The sequence below is a fragment of the Argentina anserina genome, chromosome 5, assembly GCF_933775445.1.
Source record: "Argentina anserina chromosome 5, drPotAnse1.1, whole genome shotgun sequence".
In the NCBI taxonomy this organism is placed as follows: domain Eukaryota; kingdom Viridiplantae; phylum Streptophyta; class Magnoliopsida; order Rosales; family Rosaceae; genus Argentina; species Argentina anserina.
Window position 1 is genome coordinate 10,198,855 of NC_065876.1, and position 24,247 is coordinate 10,223,101.

General features: G+C 37.2%; 3 protein-coding genes across 4 annotated transcripts; 2 read left to right on the plus strand and 1 right to left on the minus strand.

The window, feature by feature from the left end:
• The first annotated feature begins 13,699 nt into the window (after window positions 1-13,699).
• Window positions 13,700-14,257, plus strand: LOC126795472 (uncharacterized). The gene has a single exon (XM_050522308.1). The coding sequence runs from the start codon at window positions 13,700-13,702 to the stop codon at window positions 14,255-14,257; it is 558 nt and encodes a 185-aa protein (XP_050378265.1).
• A 5,074-nt stretch (window positions 14,258-19,331) lies between these two features.
• On the plus strand, window positions 19,332-20,643 carry LOC126793292 (uncharacterized). Its single transcript, XM_050519763.1, has 2 exons — window positions 19,332-19,454; window positions 19,766-20,643. Exon 2 carries the CDS (start codon window positions 19,799-19,801, stop codon window positions 20,489-20,491), a length of 693 nt encoding a protein of 230 aa, XP_050375720.1. The 5' UTR covers window positions 19,332-19,454; window positions 19,766-19,798; the 3' UTR covers window positions 20,492-20,643.
• Window positions 20,644-21,555: 912 nt separating this feature from the next.
• Window positions 21,556-22,727, minus strand: LOC126793293 (23.6 kDa heat shock protein, mitochondrial-like). Of its 2 annotated transcripts, none has more exons than XM_050519765.1 (2): window positions 22,443-22,727; window positions 21,556-22,190 (listed from the first exon to the last, which is right to left on the minus strand). In XM_050519765.1, exons 1-2 carry the CDS (start codon window positions 22,654-22,656, stop codon window positions 21,736-21,738), a joined length of 669 nt encoding a protein of 222 aa, XP_050375722.1. In that variant the 5' UTR covers window positions 22,657-22,727; the 3' UTR covers window positions 21,556-21,735. The 2 variants fall into 2 exon arrangements, with proteins under 2 accessions (XP_050375722.1, XP_050375721.1); XM_050519764.1 differs by having other exon boundaries at window positions 21,556-22,193.
• Between the last annotated feature and the right edge of the window lie 1,520 nt (window positions 22,728-24,247).

Here is a 24,247-nt window from a genome sequence, read left to right on the forward strand (position 1 = left end):
GTGAACGGTGAACAGTAAATTCGTATAAACCAAAATTGCTGAACAGTAACCGGTTATTACTGTTTTGGCATTTAAAGGTTTACGAAACGATTCTAAATTCTTTTCTTATTCTTTTAAGGTGATCATTAATCGAGGAAAGGAATTATCATCGGGAATTGAGGATTTACGCTTGAGTCGATAAGGTGAGTAAAATCTCACTGAATTACGAATCTACCCTCGTGGTGATTCAACATTTTTGCAAGTGTGTTTATCAAATGAATTACAACATGTATATAATTTAGAGGACTACATATATACAGTATAATGGTAATAAGTACATATTATATATATAGTTCATTAAATTACGTACTGTTTTTAATTCATTAAAAACAGTCATTTCGATGACGGAAGTGAGAAATGAGCATGTGTAGTGAAATATGACATGTATAAGATATAGTGGATTATATATATATTGTATAAATGGTAAATAAGTACGAATATATATAGTTTGCTATATAATATACTGTTATGATTTTATTGTGATTATATTGAGCATGTGATTTGAATTGTACAATATGATGTGGGATTATTGTACGTGATTTTTAACATTGAGATTGTTAAAATGTGAATTGTCTTCGGACCTGATTTTTGGTACAATATGATGTGAGATTATTGTACGTGTATGGCAAGTCGAAACCTAGCCTTTGGCCGGGCGAAAGTTACGATACAGTTAGAGCTCTAGTCTGTCTGCCTTAGTACTGCATGTGAGGTAACGGGTGGTTATCTGCACATGGGTACTCGGTGTATTTTGGATGTTGGGTAGCGGGTGGCTACCCAATATCAGCGGTGTATTACGAGAGGGGTAACAGATGTGTACCAGCGTTCTTGGTACCCGTATTATAAATGCATTGGGTAACCAGAAGGGTTACTTAATTTCCTCATGAGCTTATTATTTCATATTTCTTTGGGTCAACCAGATGGGCTGACCATTGGCTCATGGGGGCATTTATATTTGTTGTTTGTGATCTTTCGTATATATTGATATGCGAACTGTATTGTGATTTTACTCATACGAGCTATAAGCTTACCGGGTTTGTGTTTACAATCCCGGTGCACCAATTCGATGGTGTAGGGGATAATTCTGCAGGTGCTGATTAGTGGAGGTTGAGTGACGACTACAGAGGCTCGAAGTCGTTCGGATCCTACTTGTGGTGAGATTTTAGCATGGATTCGTGTGTGAGGATTTGTGTATTTTCATTTGTGAGATTTGTGAGTGATTTGTGAGAATTATTACATTTCCATTTTGTGTAAGGATTATAATTTGGGTTGTAATAATTGGTTGTCTGAGTTGTATTGAGAACTCATAATTGATCCGCTGTTACACTTAAATGATTTCGGTTTATTTGAGATTATTTGTGTTTAACGACTTTAGAATTTTGAGTTTTTAGGCTCGAAATTTTGGGGTCGTTACACCAAATATGTCAAGATCCCGAAATTCATTTTCTTTTGACGTTGTGGGATTCAATTTAGCAATTACATATATACTTGCTAAATGGACATATAAACTTCTCTAACACTCGGTTACATCCGTAGTCATTAGAAATTATGAAAAAGAAGTCAATTGTAATCACACTTATTATTTTCACATGAAAAAATCATTGACATAAAAAAATTAAAAAATGTAAAACAGTTCGATTGTCTCTTATTGGCTCTTGTTACATAAAGTGCCAATGGACATAGTTAAGACCTAAAAATAGAATATAACCCCAAATTCTTTGGAGTAATTTGATAGAATCGCAAAACGATACTTCCATCCCATAAGGTATGATCATTGTGGATCCCAAAGGAGTAGAAATGACTAATCCTTATTAATATTATTAGTTATATCCACAAATATGGTACTTTTGTTCTTCATTATTATTACTATGGGGATCATATGATGCATTTCTTTGTAATCAGTTATTCATGTCATAGTTATATTTGGTGAAATTGTTTTACTTATGCGGTACTTCGCGAAGTCACATACTTCACAAGCAGCAGCTAGTTCAGGACTCCATTTACAAGCCTCACGAATAATTTCATTACTCTCACGAGCGAGATCACGTTCCTCATTACGAGCTTGTACACATGCTTCTAGAGCTACTCGATTAGCAGTCAAAATATTGAAAATTGAACCACGTATATCTGAATTAATATTCATATATTCTCAATTCAGTGAGAAAAATTCACCACTTTTGGTTGATGTCAACGATTGCATCAAGGTCTTGTCCAATACCAAAGTCTAATGAAATTTTAGGAATATCATCCATTACAATATATCGTGGAAAAAATGAAGGGCAGACTATAACTAAAGTCTGAAACCTCATAGCTAGATTCTTATCGATATTTGAATTGAATTCTTTTTAAGTCATGTTATTCGATATTGAATATACTTTTTCAAATCGTCGTACTCTCATTATTCTATACTTTTTTTTTGTAATAGAGCGCTTTATTACTCATGTCATATCCCCTAGACCTTTTTCACACGGTACATTATTATCAATTGTCATTGATCGGACATGAAACTTCATGTCCATAGTAATTGCCCTTTGTTTTAGGGTTATTACTACTTTATTATGCAAAATTCGTTTTGAGAAAATTTCTTTATCTTGAGAGACCTTATGTTGTCATTTAAGATTTTAATTATGGTTCTAAATTACGTGCAAGAAACATGTTTATATAATTCGATCATGGTTGAGCCTTGACTATCTTGCATGGGAGGTTGATACTCAAATTCTTTAGAGTTCAATATATGTTGTGCTATTTAACCAACTGTAGATAGAGTACGTGACATTAATTTTGCAGTCTAAAATTCTAAATAGACATACACGAAAATTAAACATACCAAGATACATTATGGCCACTTTGGAGCTTTATGAAGCTGAATTATCACAGTAAAGACATACAATTTCATTGTTTCAAAGAAATACAAATTGGATTGCAAGACCAAGAATCGCAGTAGTCATATCTTTCCATGCGTCGTGAAAATACTTTATCACATTGATATGTTTGTCCTCTTTTTTTCTAATTATAAAATTCTCATGAAATTTCGTTATTATGACAATGCTCATAAAATATACTAAAAAAAGTAATTATAAAAATCATATAGACCTAGAATATACAACAAACAGAGCATATCATTTAACATAGTTAAGTAATTTACAAAACTTCGGCAATTATTATTTTCAAGATACATGCAAAAGACCATGTATATAAATATCATGTGCTTAAAATCATAGCATCACAATTTCATGACATGCTAAGCAATCAAATTTTGACAATAAGCATAGCATATAACATGCACAATATTCATAGAGTACTTTGCTCACATAACATATATAATTTCATTTATATGAATGAAATTTAATAATGTCACGACCCCAAAATTTTGAGCATGAAACTCTAATTTCATAGTCATGAAAAACGCTAAAACAAATCTCAATAAATCGAAATCGTTTTAATGTCGCAGTGGATCATTACTAAGTTCACAATACAACTCAGACAAACCAATTATTACAAACCAAATTTATCATTCAACATTACATAAAATGGAAATGTAATAATCCTCACAAATTCTCATACAAATCCACAATAAATCATCACCACAAGATGGAAAATGAACGACTTCGAATCTTCAGAGTTGTCCTTCGATTCCCACTAAACAACACCTGCGGAATTATCCCCTACACCATCAAATAGGTGCACTGAGAATGTAAACACAAACCCGGTAAACTTTACAGCTCATATGAGTAAAATAACAATTACCACTCGCATATCAATATATGCGAAAATCCACAAATCAACAAATATAAATGCACTCATGACAAATTAGACGGCCCCTCTGGTTGTCTAATAATGTGAAAATATAAGAACTCATGAGAATTGGGCAACCCCTCTATTTACCCAAATGCATTGATAATACGGGTACTCATGAGCGCTGGTACACCTCTGTTACCCCTCATTTAGTACACCTTCGACATTGGACAACCATCTGTCATCCAATATCAAAATTTATATGGGTACTCATAAGCCGATAACCCATATGTTACCTCATATGCAGTACCCCGGCAGACAAACTAGAGCTCTAACTGTATCGTAACTTTTGCCCCGCCAAATCAAAACACATGCTCGATATATAAATCTCATCATCAAAACGAACACATTCAACAACGAGATCATAACAGTATATAATATAGCAAACTATATATATGTATCTATTTACCATTTATACAAATATATATTCCACTATATCATATACATCTCATATTTCATTTTTAAAAATTCTGCATAATTTTGAATCTCCGCAAGGGTAGATTCGTAAATAAGTGAGATTTTACTCACCTTATAATCTCGTGCGTAATTCCACAATTTCGAATGTAATTCATTTTCTTGAATTATCGATCACCTTGAAAAGATAAGAAAAGAATTTAGAATCGTTACCTAAACCTTAAATGCCGAAACAGTAATAATATTTTACTGTTCAGCAAATTCTGGGTTTACGAAATTACTATTCACTGAGTTACTATTCACGTATTTCTGTACAAATACACATCAATTACGTATTCCTGTACGTATACTTACTAGTTACGTATTTTCTTTACGCATGAATACTATTCAAATGTAAATACTATCTCAGTAAATAATAATTACTGATTTACCCTTACGAAATTACTTATTACGTTTACATTTACATTTACTGTACGTAAAATAAATTTACATTTACAGTACGTAAATCACTTTTTTACATTCACCGTCGTAAAAATAAATTTTTAGAAATTACTGTTTAAAAACACTATTCACGCACCGCCGTACGTGGCAGCGCGTGGGGTATACGCGCCACCTTCTGGCGACCGCGCGTGGCGCTCACGCGCCACTCACTGTGCAGCGTGTGGGTCCCACGCGCCGAGCCTAAGGCCGGCGCGTAGCACTCCACCGCCGCCCCATTTCTCCTCCTTTCTTCCCCCTCTCCTCTTAAGGCGACGGAATATCCCCACCCCCCCCCCCCTCTCTCTCCGCTCCTCCCCCTCTGATCCACCACCAAAACTTCACCAAATCAACAAACAATCACACCAATCCATCACACATGAAAAACCGTTACCTCGAGAAGCTCGAGAATCACCGGAGGTCGCCGGAGATGGAGCTCAACTGTGGCGATGGAAGCTCGCTGTCTCGGGTTGGAGCACGAAGGCTCACGGAGGCGCGATGAGGTGCGTCGACCTCGGGGTCGACTGCGGAGGGTCGCACGACGCTTCCTGGGTCGGCGGTGAAAGTAACGGAGGCCGGAGCTCGTCGGATCGCGGCAGAGGAATTTCTGAAGGAGAGAGAGAGAGAGAGAGAGAGAGAGAGAGAGAGAGAGAGAGAGAGAGAGAGAGAGAGGTTTCGGGGAGAGAGAAGAGAGGGAGGCGGAAAGAGAGGAGAGAGAGAGAGAGGGGTTTCCAAATATCGAAACCCTAAACTGAAAAATTTCCCTTTTATACTCGTTTCCAAAATCAGAAACTAACTTCCGACGTTAATAACTTTCACGTCCGACGTCCGATTCGAACGCGTGATGCATCCACGAACTCGTATCGACGAGCTCTACAACTTTCGTGAAGGAAGTTTTTACAAACGAATTACGGAATAAAAGTCGATACACACGTTGCGGAAACGTAACGTTTTTCTTAATAAACGTTCCGAGAACGTTTCCGTTTTCGTTTCGTAATATCGCGAACCACCAATTGTCGTGTTAAATGAAATTCACAAACTTTATAAATTGAAATCAACTCGATAAATGGTTCTGAAAAATTCGGGTTATTACAAATAAAAATGACAACACTAATTTAGATCTTATTTATAAGCTTGCTAAATAAACTGCATATTAAACAATTATTGATTTCAGGATTTCATGTTGTTCGTCACGTCTTTATTGATAAATCACATACACAAACGACAACATATATATGATTAGCCACTTTAATCAATATAATTTAATTTAATTTATCATAAATTGTAAATTTTATTACTGTGAAACAGTAATTTATAAATGGTGAACTAAAATTATTATCGGTAATTTCGAGAATTACCTTCAAAGTTTACCAGAAAATGGTAAAAATTCCTTTAAAAAAAATTTGGGCAGGATTTGGGCGGGATCTGAGTGGAGCACTGCAGCAACACGGATCCAGGTCGGGGTTCGTCGGATTGCAGGCATTCTCGCCGATCTGGGTCGAGCACGCTTCGGTTCTGCACCGTTTGCGTTGAGTCGTCAGAGCTCTGGCCAAGAAATCTGTTGCACGACGCCAAATCATGTTCTTCGCCGCTGCGCTAAGGAGCCATAGACGCCTTCGTCGTGAACGTGGCAGCGTGGTCGGTGTCTTCAAATAAGGATGGGTCGATCCTCGGGGAGAGGACCGATCAAGACAGATCGGAGAAGATTGGTGCCCAAAAGCGATTTTTTGGGTGCCATGAGCCCCTGATGCAGAAACGATTTTTACTTTTTTTTTAACTTTTATGTTTTTGTTTTTTTATTTAAATGTTTTTGTCTCTTCTGCAATTGTTTTCTATAAACATTTTCTAGCGTTAAGATTTTTTTTCCTTTTTTGCCCGAAAACTCAAAGTTAAAGCATCGTGTTATAGGGAATATGGAATTGGTCTACTCATTTATTGCATAATCCCTTTATATAGGGAGAGTATTACAATGGTAATTACATTGTACATTATGATGACATTAATGACTAAACTTTACACGGTAACTATTAAATGATGATCACTTAATCACCTCTCGTCTGTTACATTGACGAAGACACATGATGTATTTTTCCTTCAACATAAATATAATATTAGGTGTATATGATGTTTTTACGTGTTAATGGTGGCATATTAGGCTTTCACATACATGATTGTGGGTGTTTAAACTTATTTTTCCTGGTCCTTACATTTTGTTTTTGTTCATATTAGTTGTGTTTAAAAAAACATAATTAATTTTTATCAATGTGTAATTACTTAATCTTAATTTAATTGATTTTATTTGTTGTTTCGGGTGTACCGCATTCTAGTTTACTTGTAAACTAGTTTAGCATTAAACTAGTTACGTGTTTTATGAGGTTTGATCTTTATTTTTTTAATTGATCTAGTTAAAAAAATATTATATATTACGTAAATCGAAACCGAACTGAAAACTGCGGTTTTATATATTTTTTAAGTTTTGGTTTTGAAATTCATAAAACTGAGGTCTCAGTTTCGGTTTTGAAAAACATAAAACAGCCACTATGTACTTGAAAGATTAAAACATGATATACATTGCATTGACATCAGAATTTCTCATAACATGTTCCGATGATATGATCTGTGATTCCGATTTTCAATGGCTATCTCCTAGGATGTGTAACAGTATATATTTGTTTGGTATAGGTAAAATGCTGTAAAGCAACATGCAAGGTGACAGACATTAAGGATCTTTTGGCATTCCAGTATTGTTTCGATGAAGCTTTTGATAAGTTTTATGACATGTATACTGCAACTTGGTATGCAGATAGTTAATGAAACTTTCTGTACTTTAACCGATTTTCATTATTAAAATTTGCTAGTCTAAATACGCACTTGAATTTCAGGAAAGCAACCGGTCTTTCAATCATATCAGGTTTTATTTGCTGTGAAGATCATTTTGATTGGTAAAGTCTGCTAGCACTTTCATTTTGTGTGTGTTATCTAATGGCTCAAGTATCAGGCTACTCATATCTTTAGTGGCTTGTTGATGTTACAGTCATCATATGAACTGTTTCAATGCTGGAGTGGAAGACAGTGCATATATCATCAGTAGGACATCCCTGAGAGAGAAACATATTCAGCTTAGTGATTTCATCTTCTGAAAGTGTTACTGGAAGCAGAGGACAACTACACTTCGTCTGTTCACTATGGTACAGTTTTATATACTACTATTAAGTATTTTTATCAAATTGTGTTTGTAATATACTATTTTGTTGGAGAGGAGATATCTCACATCTAAGAAGTGACAAAGAAAATAAAACTTATAAGTGGGTGGATAATAACTAATTGTACCGAGGCCTTTTGTGATTAAAACCCAACACCTGTGAGGTGGTTAAGTTGGGACAATATCGGTACAGTTGGTCCACGGGCCACGCTTGTCGCTGTTTAACATGGTATCAGAGCGGGTCCCTCTCCAGTCGCGCCTCCAATATTTCGTGGGCCCGAGTTGGGTGTCACTTTGTCATGCCATTGGAGGATTTCCGATTGGATGACCACTAAGTGTCGTTGGTTACTGGACCTTAGTTTCTTTCATCCCAGTATGTGGGGTGGGATGTCAATCTGTCACGTGCAGACCTAAAAATTAGGTTGCACGTGAGGGGGTGTGTTGGAGAGGAGAGATCCCACATCTAAGAAGTGACAAAGAAAATAAAGCTTATAAGTGGGTGGATAATAACCAATTGTACCGAGGTCTTTTGTGATTAAAACCCAACACCTGTGAGGTGGTTAAGTTGGGACAATATAGGTACAGTTGGTCCACGGGCCACGCTTGTCGCTGTTTAACATATTCTATTGGCGAGTACAATAATAATGGAAAAAATGGTTGTAAGATGAAAACCAGGTTAAAGCAATTGAAAGCCCGGGTAATGTTATTATCGAACTATAAGGTGTGAAAATGAAATGACAGGAACAGAAGACGATCCACACTAATTAGTAATTATTCACCACCTACTACAGAAAACCTTTGCAATGGAAGAAAAATTAACAGTTCATTGCTTAGCCAGGTTGGAGCTCAAGATGAATCTATACATATCCATGGAAGGTTAAGAAGTGGAGGTTGTTGAGGTCTTAACCACAAGATTATATGCACTCTGTATATATCTTACGTGGTACGAGGCCGAGCGACGCAGGCTGTGTGAGGTTTTCTGAACGTGAAAATGAGCCTGTGTGTTCATTACTTTATTGAGTTTATCCGGTGGCTGTTGAGAAATGAACAATGCAATCACTAAAGGATTTTAAAGGATTCTCACTGACTTGTGATAATCCATGGACTTTACTAATTTCATGGATTATTATTATTCCACATGGAGTCTAATAGATTTTAACAGATTATATTAGATTGATTTTAACAGATTTTATAAGTCTATATATTAGAGAATTAAAGTATAATCTCAAGTCTTAACCCAATTTCTCACATTTCCTCTCCTCCTCACCACTTGGGTAATCACAACACCTTTTGAATTTGACAGGTTAGTTAATGATGAAACCCCTACAACCGAACCCCTGCAGCGTGGCCATCTTCCATTGAGGTAAGTCAGATTATCATATTTCTTCATTCCACTGTATGAGCAAAGGGATGGAGTCAAAGTCATTTAAAACCATTGAGTAGAAATTTTGGGCTAAAACTAATGTCAATCAATCGAGGGCTAGTTTCGATACATCAATTGAGAAAACCATTAAATCACATATACAAGAAGTGCATGGTGGCATTTTCACTGTGCCAATTACAATATAGATGAAAACCAGACTATCCGGTGGTTTATAAGTTATAAGTACCTAAAAATCAATAACCTGAAAGTAAATATAAACGAACAGTAAAGCCAAGTTCATCTTAGCAAAGAAAAAACGTCGAAGTTTTGTTTTCTCAAACACCCTCCAATTTCAATTAATCCACATCCATTTCTTCCAATGTTGCTATTGCTGCAACCTTTGCTTCCAATGTTGCTCAACCTGAAATACATGACCAACATGAGAAAATGTGGTAACTAAGATTGTAGGCTGTTCTATGCCACTTATCTTCTTCTTCTAGGTTTTCTTTTGCTTATGCTACAAATACAAATAGGAAGATTGTTTAAGAACCCAAAAGAAAAGAAAATAAAGAATAAAAAATATATAACTTTCAAATTGTATCAATCTATTTGGTTCAGTTAAAGAAAGAAATAAGTTAATCTAACAAAAAATAGCTATCATGTTCAGATTTGCTACCTATGTCTATGCATTAAGTCCACCAAATTATCATGTCCTGCTTCAAATTAGTTATATTGGATTTAGGCTAAGTCACAGGGTAACCTATGCTGATCAAGTAATTTAAGGGTTACTCTGCTGGTCAATTGAACTTTAGGGTTTTAAGCTCTAAGAAAAATCTAATGTCTCAACATAAGACAGTTTATTCTAGTGTCAGAACTAGTTTTGCATTACAAAGTGGATGATACTGACTAGCAAACGGCAAGAGGAAAGTTGTTCCAAGAGAAAATTACATAAAGAAAAATTCGACTAACATATCAACTGTGATTCTGATATGCATTGGCATTACAAGTACACTGATTTTGTTGCAGAGTTGTGCTATGGCAAATCTTTCATGACTATATTATACACATTGACAATAAGCCAAAAAAATACACTAATAAGTCTACCTACCATTACAAATCTCCCTAAGCTTTCACAAATCACAATCAAAGACTAGGCCTCATTATTAAACGTAATGCAGTATCAGTTGTCACTAGATTAGCCCAAACATTGCCTGGTTTTATATGCAATTTCCTGTGCAGCTTGTTCTCGGTTCTTTTGAACAAATAAAGACTTGGATATGGAAAAGATCACCCAATCCAACATATAACTGAATGAATTGTAATTCCAGTGAAGAAAAAGATTGATTTCATTGAAAAAGAGTAAAACAAGATATGTTTCTTTACCATATTTTTGCCTAGCTTCCACATCCAACCATTCCCTTTATGCCTTTGGTGATGCTGCCCGCCCTCATCTTAATTACATTGGATTGACATGCATTGAGAACAATTGAATGAGAAAACATCTAGGAGATCAACTGGTATATATCAAATAGCAATAAATTAACACGTTTCATTACTTCCCATTTCATTTGATTGATAGAAAGCTGCCACCATCAAGATGAATCAACACAAATGGAAACCCACAAAGAACCTCAATTAAACTAGTTGCACTATGATAAGAACTTCATACGATCAAAAACAGAGAAATTTGGTTAAACAAAGATGAGAAATTACTTTGATTAGCAGAGAAAACACTACAATTTGTAAGTTCCCAATTTCCATTTGTACGGTTCGCACCAGAGAGAGCTTTTGGCTACCCAGAATTGTTCAATTTCTGCTGTCTTCCTCGTCATCCTCGGTAGTTTGGAGGCAAACTGCACTGATGGCAAAGTTGGTCTCTTGTTATTAGTATTTTTAGGGTTTCAAAGGGGCTGAGCCAGTCTGTTAGAATCTCACCTCTGGAGAGCAGATTTCAGATGGGGTTCGCTATTTATACCAAGTTCTCTAGAATCATACACAATCTACCATGTAATAGAATCCTGGACAATATATAAAGTTTTGAATACCATGAGATTTTAAAAGACTTTAAAAATCTGAATTGAATACTATGAGAATTTAATGGACTCTTAAAAATCTGAATTGAAAACTATGAGATTTTAAAAGACTTTCAAAATGCAAAACAATCATACAGATTCTTGATTGAATACACCCCCCTAAGTTGTGGTCCGCTAACTTGAAAAATACATAATGAAATATAGTAAAATCTCTATAAATGAATAATGTCCGGACTGAAAGAAATTATTAATTTAGTTGAAATTATTATATTATCATTAAATTAATAAATTACTATTTTATAGAGAATTTTGTTATTATTCCAATTGAATCGTTTAGTTTGACTTGTCTTTTTTTAGCTAGAATTTTATAAATAGTCACTTTACAAATTTGGTATAATTTCATGCTTAAAGTAACTTTAAAATGACAAGTTTAAATAATTACTTTCATTAATGGTTGTATTTGTTAAAAGAAAAAACATTATTACCTTATTAGTGTGTCTTCGTCAAAGTAACTTTAGCTTGACTTGTCTTTTTTTAGCTAGAATTTTATATTTAGTCACTTTACAAATTTGGTATAATTTCATGCTTAAAGTAACTTTAAAATGACAAGTTTAAATAATTACTTTCATTAATGGTTGTATTTGTTAAAAGAAAAAACATTATTAACTTATTAGTGTGGCTTCGTCAAACTAACTGACGGAAACAATTAGACAATCATTATTGATATTTAGTTAATTACGGATCTAAATTATGTAACGGATCAATTTGCATTTATTGTCATTAAACTAATTGATACATTTTCATGTAATATTTCCCCCTATATAAAGGGAGTTCGTAATAATATGAGTAGACCAATCCCGTTTCACTTTTACACGTTATCAGCCCTTACGATTTATTCTGAGTTTTTAGCCCAAAAAAAAAACACATAGAAAACCATAGTTTTTTTCGGCCGCTGCTAGCCTCGCTAGCAGCCGCTGCATAGCCTGCTAGTTCCGGCCAACCCCGATCGACGACCCAGACCGCCGCATCCAATCCATGCGGCGACGCAGCTCAGTGACATCGGCGCCCCGTCTTCTTCCCTGCGACGACACATCTCGGCGGGATCCACCTCGCCGCAATCTCCGACGCAACCCTCGACCAGCGATCTCCGATGCTTCAAGCAAGATCAGCGACGACCTAGATCAGAGATTCTCTCCACCGTCGCTCCACCATTCCCGATCGGCCAACACCGCACCAGATCTCTTCTGTTGCGGCAGATCCAGTGATCCCGACCCGCGACCCGTTTCGAAAACAAAAACTGAAATATTTACCATTCTGGTAAATTAAGGTTAGTTTTTCACAATTTTTTGTTTTTGGTGATTTATAGTAATCATTTACTTTTACAATCTTAAGAAATTTAATAAGTAAATGTGAAAGTTTGGTTACTATTTTTTTTAATTATATGTGTTATTTATTCTAAAGTAAATATGCATGTCTACAATATGAATTGTTTGTCAGGTTTACTACATTCGTATATGTTATGTTGGTAATGTTTTCAATTATGCATGGTAAATTAAGACATATTAATTTTACGATTGTGGCATATTTGATCAATGTGTTTAAGAATTAGATATATGCATGTTTCATGGGTTTTTGACATCAATATTATTATTTTAGCACGACCTATATATTATTTGCCATTATAACTAAAAATCATGCGCTTTACAAAGTTTTATATGTAACTATATGATAAAGTATTTTCACAAAAAACATCGAAAGAAAATATGTGACCACCATGAAATTTGGTCTCGAAATCCAATTCACACTCTTGGAAATTAATACACGTTTACTCTTGTTTTTGTAGATGGCTGACCAAACTCGACCCGAATTTGCCATTTTAGACTCAGAAGGAATTGAGTACCATCGTTGGGTTTTTGATGTTGAAACCACGTTTGTGGGAAATGACTACACACAACCACCATTTATCCTCCCGCCGACAAAAAAGATGAACTGTCGGCAAAAACCAAAGCCAATGCCCTAATGTTCTTGTGGCGGCATATTGATCAAAGCTTGGTATGGGAGTACCTTCAGTTGAAAACACCCAAAGAACTGTGGGATGCTCTAAAGGGACGTTTTGAGAATATTCATGACACTTTGCTCCCAAAATTAACTGTCAAGTGGAATGAAATCCGCTTACTTGACTACGAAAGGGTTAATGACTTCAACAGAGATATGTTGCGCTTGAAAGCACTTCTCAATTTTTGTGGCAATGAACTCACAGAAGATGATATGATCTAGAAAACTCTATCCATTTTCCCTACTTCGGCACTTATACTAGCGAATCAGTATAGGTTGAAGTATGACAACAAAAGAATCACTACCTGCTATAAATTGATCACCATGTTGCAAGTATCTGAGTGTCACGATCAAGTTCTTCTGAACAATAATGCCAAGCATGTTGGGACAAATAAAATTCCCGAGGCTAACTATGGCAAGGTGAAGGATGGAAAGAATCCAAAAGCAAAGGGGACTGGACGTGCTGACCCTTACACACGTGGGGGCAATACACCACGTGGAAAAGGATATGGAGGTCGTGGAATGGGCCGTGGAGGTCCACCCAATGTATGGCGCAGAGATGGTGGTGCAAGTCCTAGTGGCCATGGTAGCACTGGACCTAGTTGTCACAAAGTGCAAAAGGCACCAAAAAAACCCCAAGCAAAAAGGGAAAGAGTTGGCAATGAACCTTGCTATAGGTGTGGAGACACTGCTCATTGGTATAAGAACTGTCAGGCAAGCAACAGAGTAACAGCCAATTACATGAGGTATAGGGAGTCTAGAAAACAAGAGGCTCATTATATGAAGGAAGAATGTCCTGAGCCTAATGTCAACCTCACAATTTCAGACTTTAATGGCAAGATGGACCCTGCCAAGTCAAGCGATACTCCAGATTTTGATTAATCTTTTTCATTTATTTTCCAAGTTGAGTGTGAAGGCGTAATGCCTTGTTTTAATTAGATGATTGGTTTGGTCTTAAAGTTTATTTCTCAATAATGGTTTATTGAATTGGATTTCTATGTATGAGACTTATTTTGATTACCGTTGGATTATTAATAAATTTTCAGATTTTAATCTGAAGTATTGAGATTGTTCAAGTTTTTAAATTATTATACATGGTTCGAAAATAACACTATTAATGATGTAAAGAAATACATCCATGCAATAAAAAGAAATATTTTTGGAATGAAAAGTATATCATTCGACCTACGCCAGTATACTCTAATGCATATGAGATATATATTTTTAATGATCACATCGAAATTTAATTGTAGGAATGAATCGAGGAGAAATAGAGTTTTAGCAGATTGTGCGACTACCCACACTGTATTAAGGAATCGACAATTATTTGTTGAATTAATTCCTTATAATTCATGTTTGTCTACTATGAATGGATCCGACCAAATAGTAAAAGGGCGAGGAACTGCCTATTTTCCTGCCAAATGGCACATTGTTGAAAATCACAAATGCTCTAGATGCACCAAGAGCCTCTCGAGCCTTGTTAATCTTCAAAGATATTCGTACCAACGGTTATCATCTAAACACTTATTGTGAGAATGGAAGTGAATATTTGTGTCTTACTTCTCTTGAATGTGGAAGGACACGCGTTTTAGAGAAGATGAAGATTTAAGATAATGGACTATATCTTACTACCATTCAGATTACTGAATCCTATGTTGTCACCAATGTGAAAGTTGGGACACTGACTTATACAGGCTTTGGCATGATCGATTAGGACATCTTGGTCGGGACATGACGGTCCGTATTCTAAAGAATTCACAAGGACATCTCTTATTTCGAGGGAAAAATAAAAGGGACAACAATCCAATACGATGCACAGTGCTCCTTACACTGCTCCAATGCAGTCATTACCTTCTAAAGTACTTGAAGTGTTCCCTCCCTCTGCCTCAATGACTATTTTCAAAGCACATCAGTCATTTTACAAATCTTGTTCTTTGGCAAAAACAGGATCGAGACCTTCCTATGCTAAAGATACGAAACAAAAAATTTCATTCTTACAAAGGATACAAGGTGATATTTGTGGACCTATCCATCCAGAATACGGGCCATTTAAGTAATTTATAGTTCTGGTGGATGCTTCGACTCGCTGGTCACATGTTGCATTATTGTCCACATGAAACGCTGCATTTGCAAAACTTCTAGCACAAATTATTCGTTTAAGGGCTCACCACCCTGATCACCCTATTAAGTCTATAAGGCTCGAAAACACTGGAGAGTTTATATCAAAAGCATTTGATGATTTATGCATGTCTATTAGGATCGATGTAGAGCATCATGTTCCCCATGTGCATACACAAAATGGTCTCGCTGAAGCCACCATCAATAGCCACCAACTTACCTATCAGTACATGGGGTTATGCAATATTGCACGCAGCCTTGCTTATTCGTTTCAGACAACTGCTAGCCAACCATTTTCTGCGTACCAGTTGGTTACTGGATATGAGCCTGACATTTCACACTTACGCATATTTGGTTGTGCTGTATATGTGCCTATTGCGCCCCCACAACGCACAAAAAATGGTCCTCAGAGACGACTAGGTATTTATGTTGGATATGAATCCCCAACAATTATTTGCTATTTGGAACCTTTGACAGTCGATCGTTTTAACGCTAGATTTGCAGATTGTCACTTTGATGAGACAGTATTCCCGTCGTCAATGGGAGATAAGAAAAAAGATTTTCAAATGGAACGACATGAATTGTCATGGTTTGTCCCCACTCAATCTCATTTTGATCCATGCACTCCACAATGTGAAAGTGAAGTGAAAAGAATAATCGATCTTCATAACCTAGCATATTCGATACCTGATGCGTTTTCTAATATCGCTAAAGTGACAAGATCACATATACCAGCTGCAAATGTGCCTGCAAGGTTAGAAGTCCCAAAAAAAGGGCACAGTGTTGTAGTAGGAGGCACTGCAACCACACATAGTGGAGGTGTGGTTGAGGCTGTGGCTCCTCAAAGGAAGAAAGGGAGGCCACTTGGTTCGACTGATACTCGCCCAAGGAAGAAAAGGGCGACTAAGGCACAACCAGATCCATTAATCATCGATGTGGAGAATCCCTTTCATGAGATTATCTCTGATTATAGTTATGTCCATCAGTCCATGAATCATTACTAGAGGACGCTCCGATGTTTGATATAATTCCAGAGAACAAAGAAATCTCAATGAATTATGAGAGTGCACATGAGTTGATGGAAAGATCTTCCATACACATTGATGATGCATTTGCATATAACGTTGGTCATGAAATAATAGAGCATAATGATATCGAACCACGCTCTGTTGCAGAATGTCAATAAAGAGCAAATTGGCCTAAATGGAAAGACGCAATCCAGGTAGAATTAGATTCACTGGCAAAAAGACAAGTATTTGGTCCGGTAGTGCTAACCCCACCAAGTGTAAAGCCTGTAGGACATAAATGGGTATTTGTCAGAAAGCGTAATGAGAAGAACGAAGTCCTAAGGTACAAGGCTCACCTTGTGGCGCAAGGTTTCTCACAACGCCCTGGAATTGACTATGAGGAGACATACTCTCCCGTAATGGACGTCATAACATTTCGCTACCTTGTTAGTTTGGTAGTTTCTGAAAGGACTAGACATGCAGCTTATGGATGTGGTTACAAAATATCTCTATGAGAATCTAGATTCAGAGATATATATGAAAGTGCCTGATGACCTTCAATTATCCAAGTCATATGACTCTAAACCACAGAGTGCGTTTGCAATTAGGTTGAAACGCTCACTTTACGGGCTAAAGCAATCTGGGCGGATGTGTTATACCCGACTAAGTGACTACTTGATTGGGAATGGATATAAGAATAATAAATTGTGCCCCTGCGTATTTATAAAGAAAACAAGTTCTGGATTTGCTATTGTAGTTGTATATGTTGATGACATGAACATAATATGTACTCATGACGAAATAAGAGAAACCACGAGCTATTTGAAATTCGAATTTGAGATGAAAGATCTTGGGAAAACTCGGTTTTGTCTAGGCCTTGAACTAGAGCACCGAGCTTGTGGAATTTTAATCCACCAGTCTGCATATGTCCAAAAGATGCTCAGGCGATTTAACATGGACAAAGTGCACCCTGTGATCGATCGAAGTTTGGATGTAAAGAAAGATCCATTTCGCCCACAGGAAGAGGACGAAGAGGTATTAGGAGCTGAAACTCCCTACCTAAGTGCAATAGGCGCATTATTGTACTTGACCCAATGTACTCGACCATATATTGCATTCTCAGTGAACTTGTTAGCTAGTTTTAGCTCAGCGCCAAAGCAGCGTCATTGGAGTGGTGTCAAGAACATATTTCGATACCGAAAGAAAACTATTGACTTGGGTTTATTCTTCCTTACAGTAAGACAGGAGGATCCGCAAATGGAATTGCAGTTCCTAAAGAAAATGTCGATGACAAAATTACTATCCCCTACTCTGAAACCCCAAATAATGTTTTGGTTGGTTTCGCTGATGCTGGGTACCTTTCTGACCCACATAAAGGCCGTTCCCAAACTGGTTATGTATACACTATTGGAAAAATAACGATATCTTGGAGATCAACCAAGCAAAGCCTTGTGGCTACCTCTTCGAACCACTAAGAGATTATTGTTCTACATGAGGCGATTCGTGAGTGAGTATGGCTAAGGTCCATCATTACTCATATCCGAGGAACTAGTGATTTAAGTTCTACCACTGAAGAGCCTACGTGCATTTATGAAGATAATGCAACTTGCATCGAACAAATGAAGCTAGGTTATATCAAGGGTGACAATACGAAACATATATCTCCAAAGGTTTTCTACAATCAACAACAACAAGCTATCCTCAAGATTCAAGTGAACCAAGTTAAATCTTAGAAGAATGTAGCAGATCTATTTACCAAGTCATTGCCTAAAGTTACGTTTGAAAAACATGTAAAGAATATAGGAATGTGAAAACTTTCTGAACTCCCTTGATTAAAGTAAGAGTCAGGGGGATGAATAGATTTTATGGGGAGTCTAGACCCACGCATGTCATTAGTGTGTTGTACTCTTTTTCTCTTCGACCAAGATTCATTTTGTCTCATTAGGTTTTATTATTTGGCAAGGTTTTTTGATGAGGCAACAGTTTACGCACTACTATGTATTTGACTTGACACAAGGGGGAGTGTTAAAGGAAAAAAATTATTACTTTATTAATGTGTCTTCGTCAAAGTAACTGACGGAAACAATTAGACAATCAGTATTGATATTTAGTTAATTACGAATTTAAATTATGTAACGGATCAATTTACATTTATTGTCATTAAACTGATTGATACATTTTCATGTAATATTTCCCCTATATAAAAGGGGTTCGTAATAATATGAGTATACCAATTCAGTTTTTCTTTTACAGTATTATGAAATTTATTCACTATTTTATCAATTACTAATCATTTTCACTATTTTTCAAATTTTATGTAACTAATTATTACTTCATATATTCAATGGGATGTAAAGAGATTTCAAAAAAATATTATCTTATACATTTAGCGAGGTTCTAGCAATATACATTTGTCCGAGTTGAGACCGGAAAAAATTATTACTTAATCGAAGCTATTAATTTATCAAATATTCATTTATCAAAATTTAATTGTAATCCACAATTATTTTACAATTTACATAATTTGGTTTTTGGTGGGACTAGCTGGAGACCCATGATCTGATTGATTAAGTAGTGCAGCATCTCTAACCAATAAGTTATTTGTTGACACTAAGCGTAACAGTAACAATTGACTCAACTCATTTTCATTCCAACTAATTAGCCATTTAATTATATGAAATTCAAAATCTGACTTATGACATAGAAAATATAACTTGTTCATATTTTGACTAATTCAAATTGGAATGGAAATGTCTAAATTGAATGTTAAAATAATCATTTACTAAGTTGGAATGTTACTTTTGTATCTGAAAAGACGAAGGAGAGAAAGAGAGAGAATAAAAAATGTTTGATAGTTTGGTTTGGGTTAGTCAAATTTGACTAATGCCTTCTCCTGATAATTTTGGAGCTCTGCATCTCCGTGACTCCGTCCGACTGGTTTTCTCAAAGGAACTGTAAGTCGTCGATTACTCCATCTCTCTCTCTATACCCAACCCCCTAGTCCCTGTAACTAACACTTTTCAATTCGTAACCTAATCTTCTGCTCTTTGTAATTTCCAAAACCCTAATTTACAGTGTGGCGCATTTGTATTTACTCCCGATTTCCCAACCCCATATGAAATCCGCCTCCCAACTTTGTTCCTTTCGTAAACCCTGATCCAATTCGGAATTTTGCTTATCTAATTTCATACAATCCGAAACCCTAATTTTGAGCCCCTTTAATAGAATTCAAATTTTGAGTGATCGTTTTGTAATTCGTATGCAGGTGAAGTTTTGATTCTGAAAGTTGGAAGTAGTAATGGGTGGTCATGGAGGTCTGAATATATTGCCTCAGAAGCGGTGGAATGTGTACAACTTTGATAACAGAGAGAAGGTGCGGCTCGATGAAGAAGCCGCCGCCAAAGAGGAGCAGCTCAAGCGTGAGCAAGCACGGCGGAGAGACACCGAGTACCGCCTTGAGCAGCTCCGGGCAGCTCGGGGATTGGCCCCATTGGTACAGCCCAAGGAGTCTGCTGGGGAGGAAGCGAAGCCGGGTCAGAATCAGAATGCTGAAGTTGAGTCCAAGCCTGGTCATATTAACCTCTTTGAGGGGATTAAGATTTTCGACCCTATCAAGGGGTTGGAGAAGGAGGGAGGTGAGGGGAAAGACGGGTTTAAGAGGAATACGAAGATGAAGAAAGAGGAGCCGCCCAGGGTTGTGACAGCGGAGGATGAGAAGTATAGGCTGGGGTATGGAGTTGCAGGGAAGGGGGTTAAGTTGCCGTGGTACCTGGAAAGGCAGACTGCGGATGCAAATGGTGAGGATGATGAGTCATCGACAGGGGTTAAGGAAGAGAAGAAGAACAAGAGTGGGAAGAAGACGATAGAAGAGATGAGGGAAGAACGGTTGAGAAGGGAGAAGCGAGAGAAGGAAAGGGTGCGCGCTTTGATTGTGAATAAGAATGGGAGCCAGAGCAGGAGGGATGGAGCTGATTTTAGCGATAGACACTAGGAGGTGAGTTCTCACAAAAATGTTTATAACTAGAACTTTGGGTGTGCAGATTCCAATTGTTTGTCTGTAACATGTTTGCTGTTGCAACAGTGTGAATGGCGGTTGTTACTTTCATGCTTTTAGTGAAATAATATTACACAAATTGGAATGAATTGTTACTCGTAACTGCAAGTCTGCAACTATGAAAGCTTTGCATCTTTCTATTTCTTTTTCCTATACATCTTAGATTGGTTATAGAGGTTAGGTGTTTGATCTTCGTTTCTGGTGAGAAAACTAAATGTGTATCCTTACTTGCTCACGACTGCATCATTGCCTGTCTTCCTTAGAATTGCCTGCACAAGCCAAGTTTCTTCATCACGTTGAGTCGGTCTTCCTCGGATTTGGTCTTCTTTTTTGTTCTTATGGATATGGCACTACTGTAGGAATTATGTTGGTCGTCCTAAATATAAAGTCAAATACCAGAACGTTTCCTGCATAGTGCAGAACTGCAGATACTGATGTTCCCGAATGACGAGGGTCTTTAACTAGGTTAAAACTTGATTGAGTTCCACCATGGATTCAGACCATCTCAATGGATTTGAAGGAAAGCTTAATTCGTAACCCGTGTTGTACGCCGGAATACTTCTCTGATGACATTTCATTAGTAAAGGTCGTATGAATTTCTACTAGTTCTTTGCATAGATACTGCATTTCTCATTTCTACAATAAGACAAATGTAGCGTAAACTTCAAAGGTAATTTGGGAAACAAGTTAATGCTGCTAATTTTAATGGAGACTGGTTCCAGATGTGGATATCTGCGCTTGTTTTCCCTCATCTACAAAACAGAGCTCCATTTTCGTCTACCCCAGACCCCAACTCCATTAACTTGTCCATATAATCTTCTGTTTGGCATGGTTCCCTGAGAACCTCACTAGTTTCCCTTCCTCGTTATGTAATAATCACATTCGTTTACGATTACGTCGTGGTGTAATGTTAGTCATGCGCACTATTTTGCTAGAAATCTTGGTAAAGAACTGAAAATTGGAGATGTAAGCTCGCAAAAGGCACAATTTGAACTAGCTGAAATTGTCAAGAACAACGTTACTGCATTTGGCTGAAGATACAACCTGTTGATCCACTCTGATTCGGACTTATTTATCGAAAAACAGAGTTCACTATCCCAGATGAAACCATAAAACCTACCATCCAAAAAGGACTATATGTTCAAAGACCACAGGAAGTCACTAAACCAACCCAACCAACTCTAGTCAACCTTCACCTCAAACACATTGTTCTTTGCCTCTTTCACCTTAGGAACCACCAACTTGAGAACCCCATTCTTCATCTCAGCCTTGATCGAGTCAAGCTCGTAAACATTAGGAGGCAGATCCAATCTGGTAGAGAACCTCCTCCCTCCATCTTCTTCATCCTCAGCTTCGTTTCCTTCTCCTTTCACAGTCAGAGTGTTCTGCTCCACCGACACCTTCACGTCCTCCTTGTTCAGCCCTGGCATGTCCATCCTCAGCAGCAATGCGTCGTCGTTTTCCTTCACGTCCCACCCTCTTCTTGATCCAGCTGCTCCAATGCCTCTAGATGCAGCCAGGTACGGATTCTCCATGAATTGGTCCATCAAGTTGAAGACCTGGCTCAGGCTCCTTGGCAACTGGTTCAGATTTCTTGCAAGAACCCGGGAATCATCGTAAAATGGATCGAACACATCTGCTAATAACGGAAACGACAGTTCAGAATTGCATAATCAACAACCACCCAAATGAGACAGAGCGTAATTGACAAGAACCCAATTGAGAATCACACGATTAAATCTCAAATTAGCTTTCATAAAACTAGGAGAAACCCGGTTCGGATTTGTACATATTAAATCAAGTTGAGATTTTCTCATATTAACAATGAAAGTTAAGTACGTGAGTTAAAGATTGGGGGGAAAACAAAAAGAAGAGAAAGAGAAACTACCAATGGGGTCACGGCGGCGAGAGGGAGAGCCACGGGAGGTGCGGTCGACGGAGACGCTGCGGTCATCGTCGTCGTAGCTGGACCTCTGGACGTTGGTGTTGAAGGAGCGGGAAACAGAGGGAGCTGCAGAAACAGAGCGAACAGGGTTGAAGAGCTTGGAGAAGATGCTTGGGGACGAGGCCCTCCTGAGAGCGATTGAGATCGATGAAGCCATTGAGCTTTGCTACAGAGAAAGATCGCAAGAACACAAAAGGTTTTTGGAGATTTGGAGCTAACTGTGGAGATGGATAGAGGAGGGTTTAAGGAGGGGTTTATATATAGAGTGGGGACACTAGTGGGGATTACAGACGGAAAGCGTGGAGGAGGGGAAAGGTGAGAAGCGTGGAGAAGGTTCCAGAGCTGCGAAGAAGATATGAATGTTCTCGAAACAACTCCACCTTTTTTTTTCTTTTTTTTTTTTCAACAATTTTCAGGTACTGTACAATTTGTAGTGTATATCTTTTTCTCATACAGCAATTGTGCATTAGTACAAGCTATTTTCTTAGGTAAGGCTTGTGCAACGAGGCTAAAATGTGGATTTTATTTGGTGCTTAAGAAGGCCATATATATTTGGCTGATGATAGTGGGAATGATTTTTGATTTACCTCATTGAAGATTTCTCTTGTATTAGTTCGTCTCTACCATTATTTTCTCTCTTCTTTGGCAAGTAAAAAATTTGTTTAATGCAATAGAGATTGATCAACATCAAAAAGAGAGATGAGGACATGAAGCAAAACTCATCCAAAACATAAAATTTTGAAAAACATAATCAAACCAAGAATCCAACCTTAGTCCATTATATCCTCCGTTTTTCAATGAAATTCTTTGCTTACCAAATTTGAAGCAACACATTTAACTGATGAACATCTTCAAACTCAATTGTATTTGAACAAAACCTGGCTGAAAGAGCAAACCGCACTAGTCTATCGGAAAGTTTATCACCAAATTGGAGTGAACAACTGTATTGGCATGTTGAAATTGGGAAATGATGGCTCAACTATTCCATCTATTAAGAAGAAGGCGTCCACGTCGCGCGCTATATTTGATTTTGATCTAAGAGTTTCTAGAGGATTTTACTTGTGGTTTCCATTATCTGTCCCAAAATAAATGCAATTTTCTTCTAAATCTTCGAAATCAGTTGTTGAGAGTGAAAGCGAAGAACCCTGGTCTGCCAAAATAAGTATTTGGTCCCCAAGATTTTTCCATAAGAACAAGGTTGTCATTGTCGGATCCAATCTTGTATACTCTTACTCTAAAGCCGTCTTCATCACCACCACTGTCATCTTCATCTCCATTGTCATTTTCTAACCTCAAGAACCCCCATAACATCTTCATATATATGATCATATCCTCTTTAATTTCCACTATTGATATAACAAGATTCAACAACACCATCGTTGCCACCATCCTCATTATCATCATTCTCCACGTTACCTTTTCTTGTCCCTGGTTTTCATTGCCCATGCCCTCCTCCTCCTCCTCCTCCTCCTCCATGTCCTGCTCCTCCTCTTGTTCTTCAATGTTGTTGTCGCCTTCACCTTCGCCCTCATTGCCTTCCTCATCATAAACTGATGCAAACACAAACGCTGCAGGTCGATAAACCAACAGGATTTCATTGCTGGCTGCTTCTAACAAATATGAATTGTACTTAGGACCTATGAAAAACTCTTCAACGGGATCCCAAAATATTTCTTCTATCTTGTCATAGACCAACTTCAATTCCACTTCATGATCTTCAAACTCTAAACTCCGAGCTACAACAACTC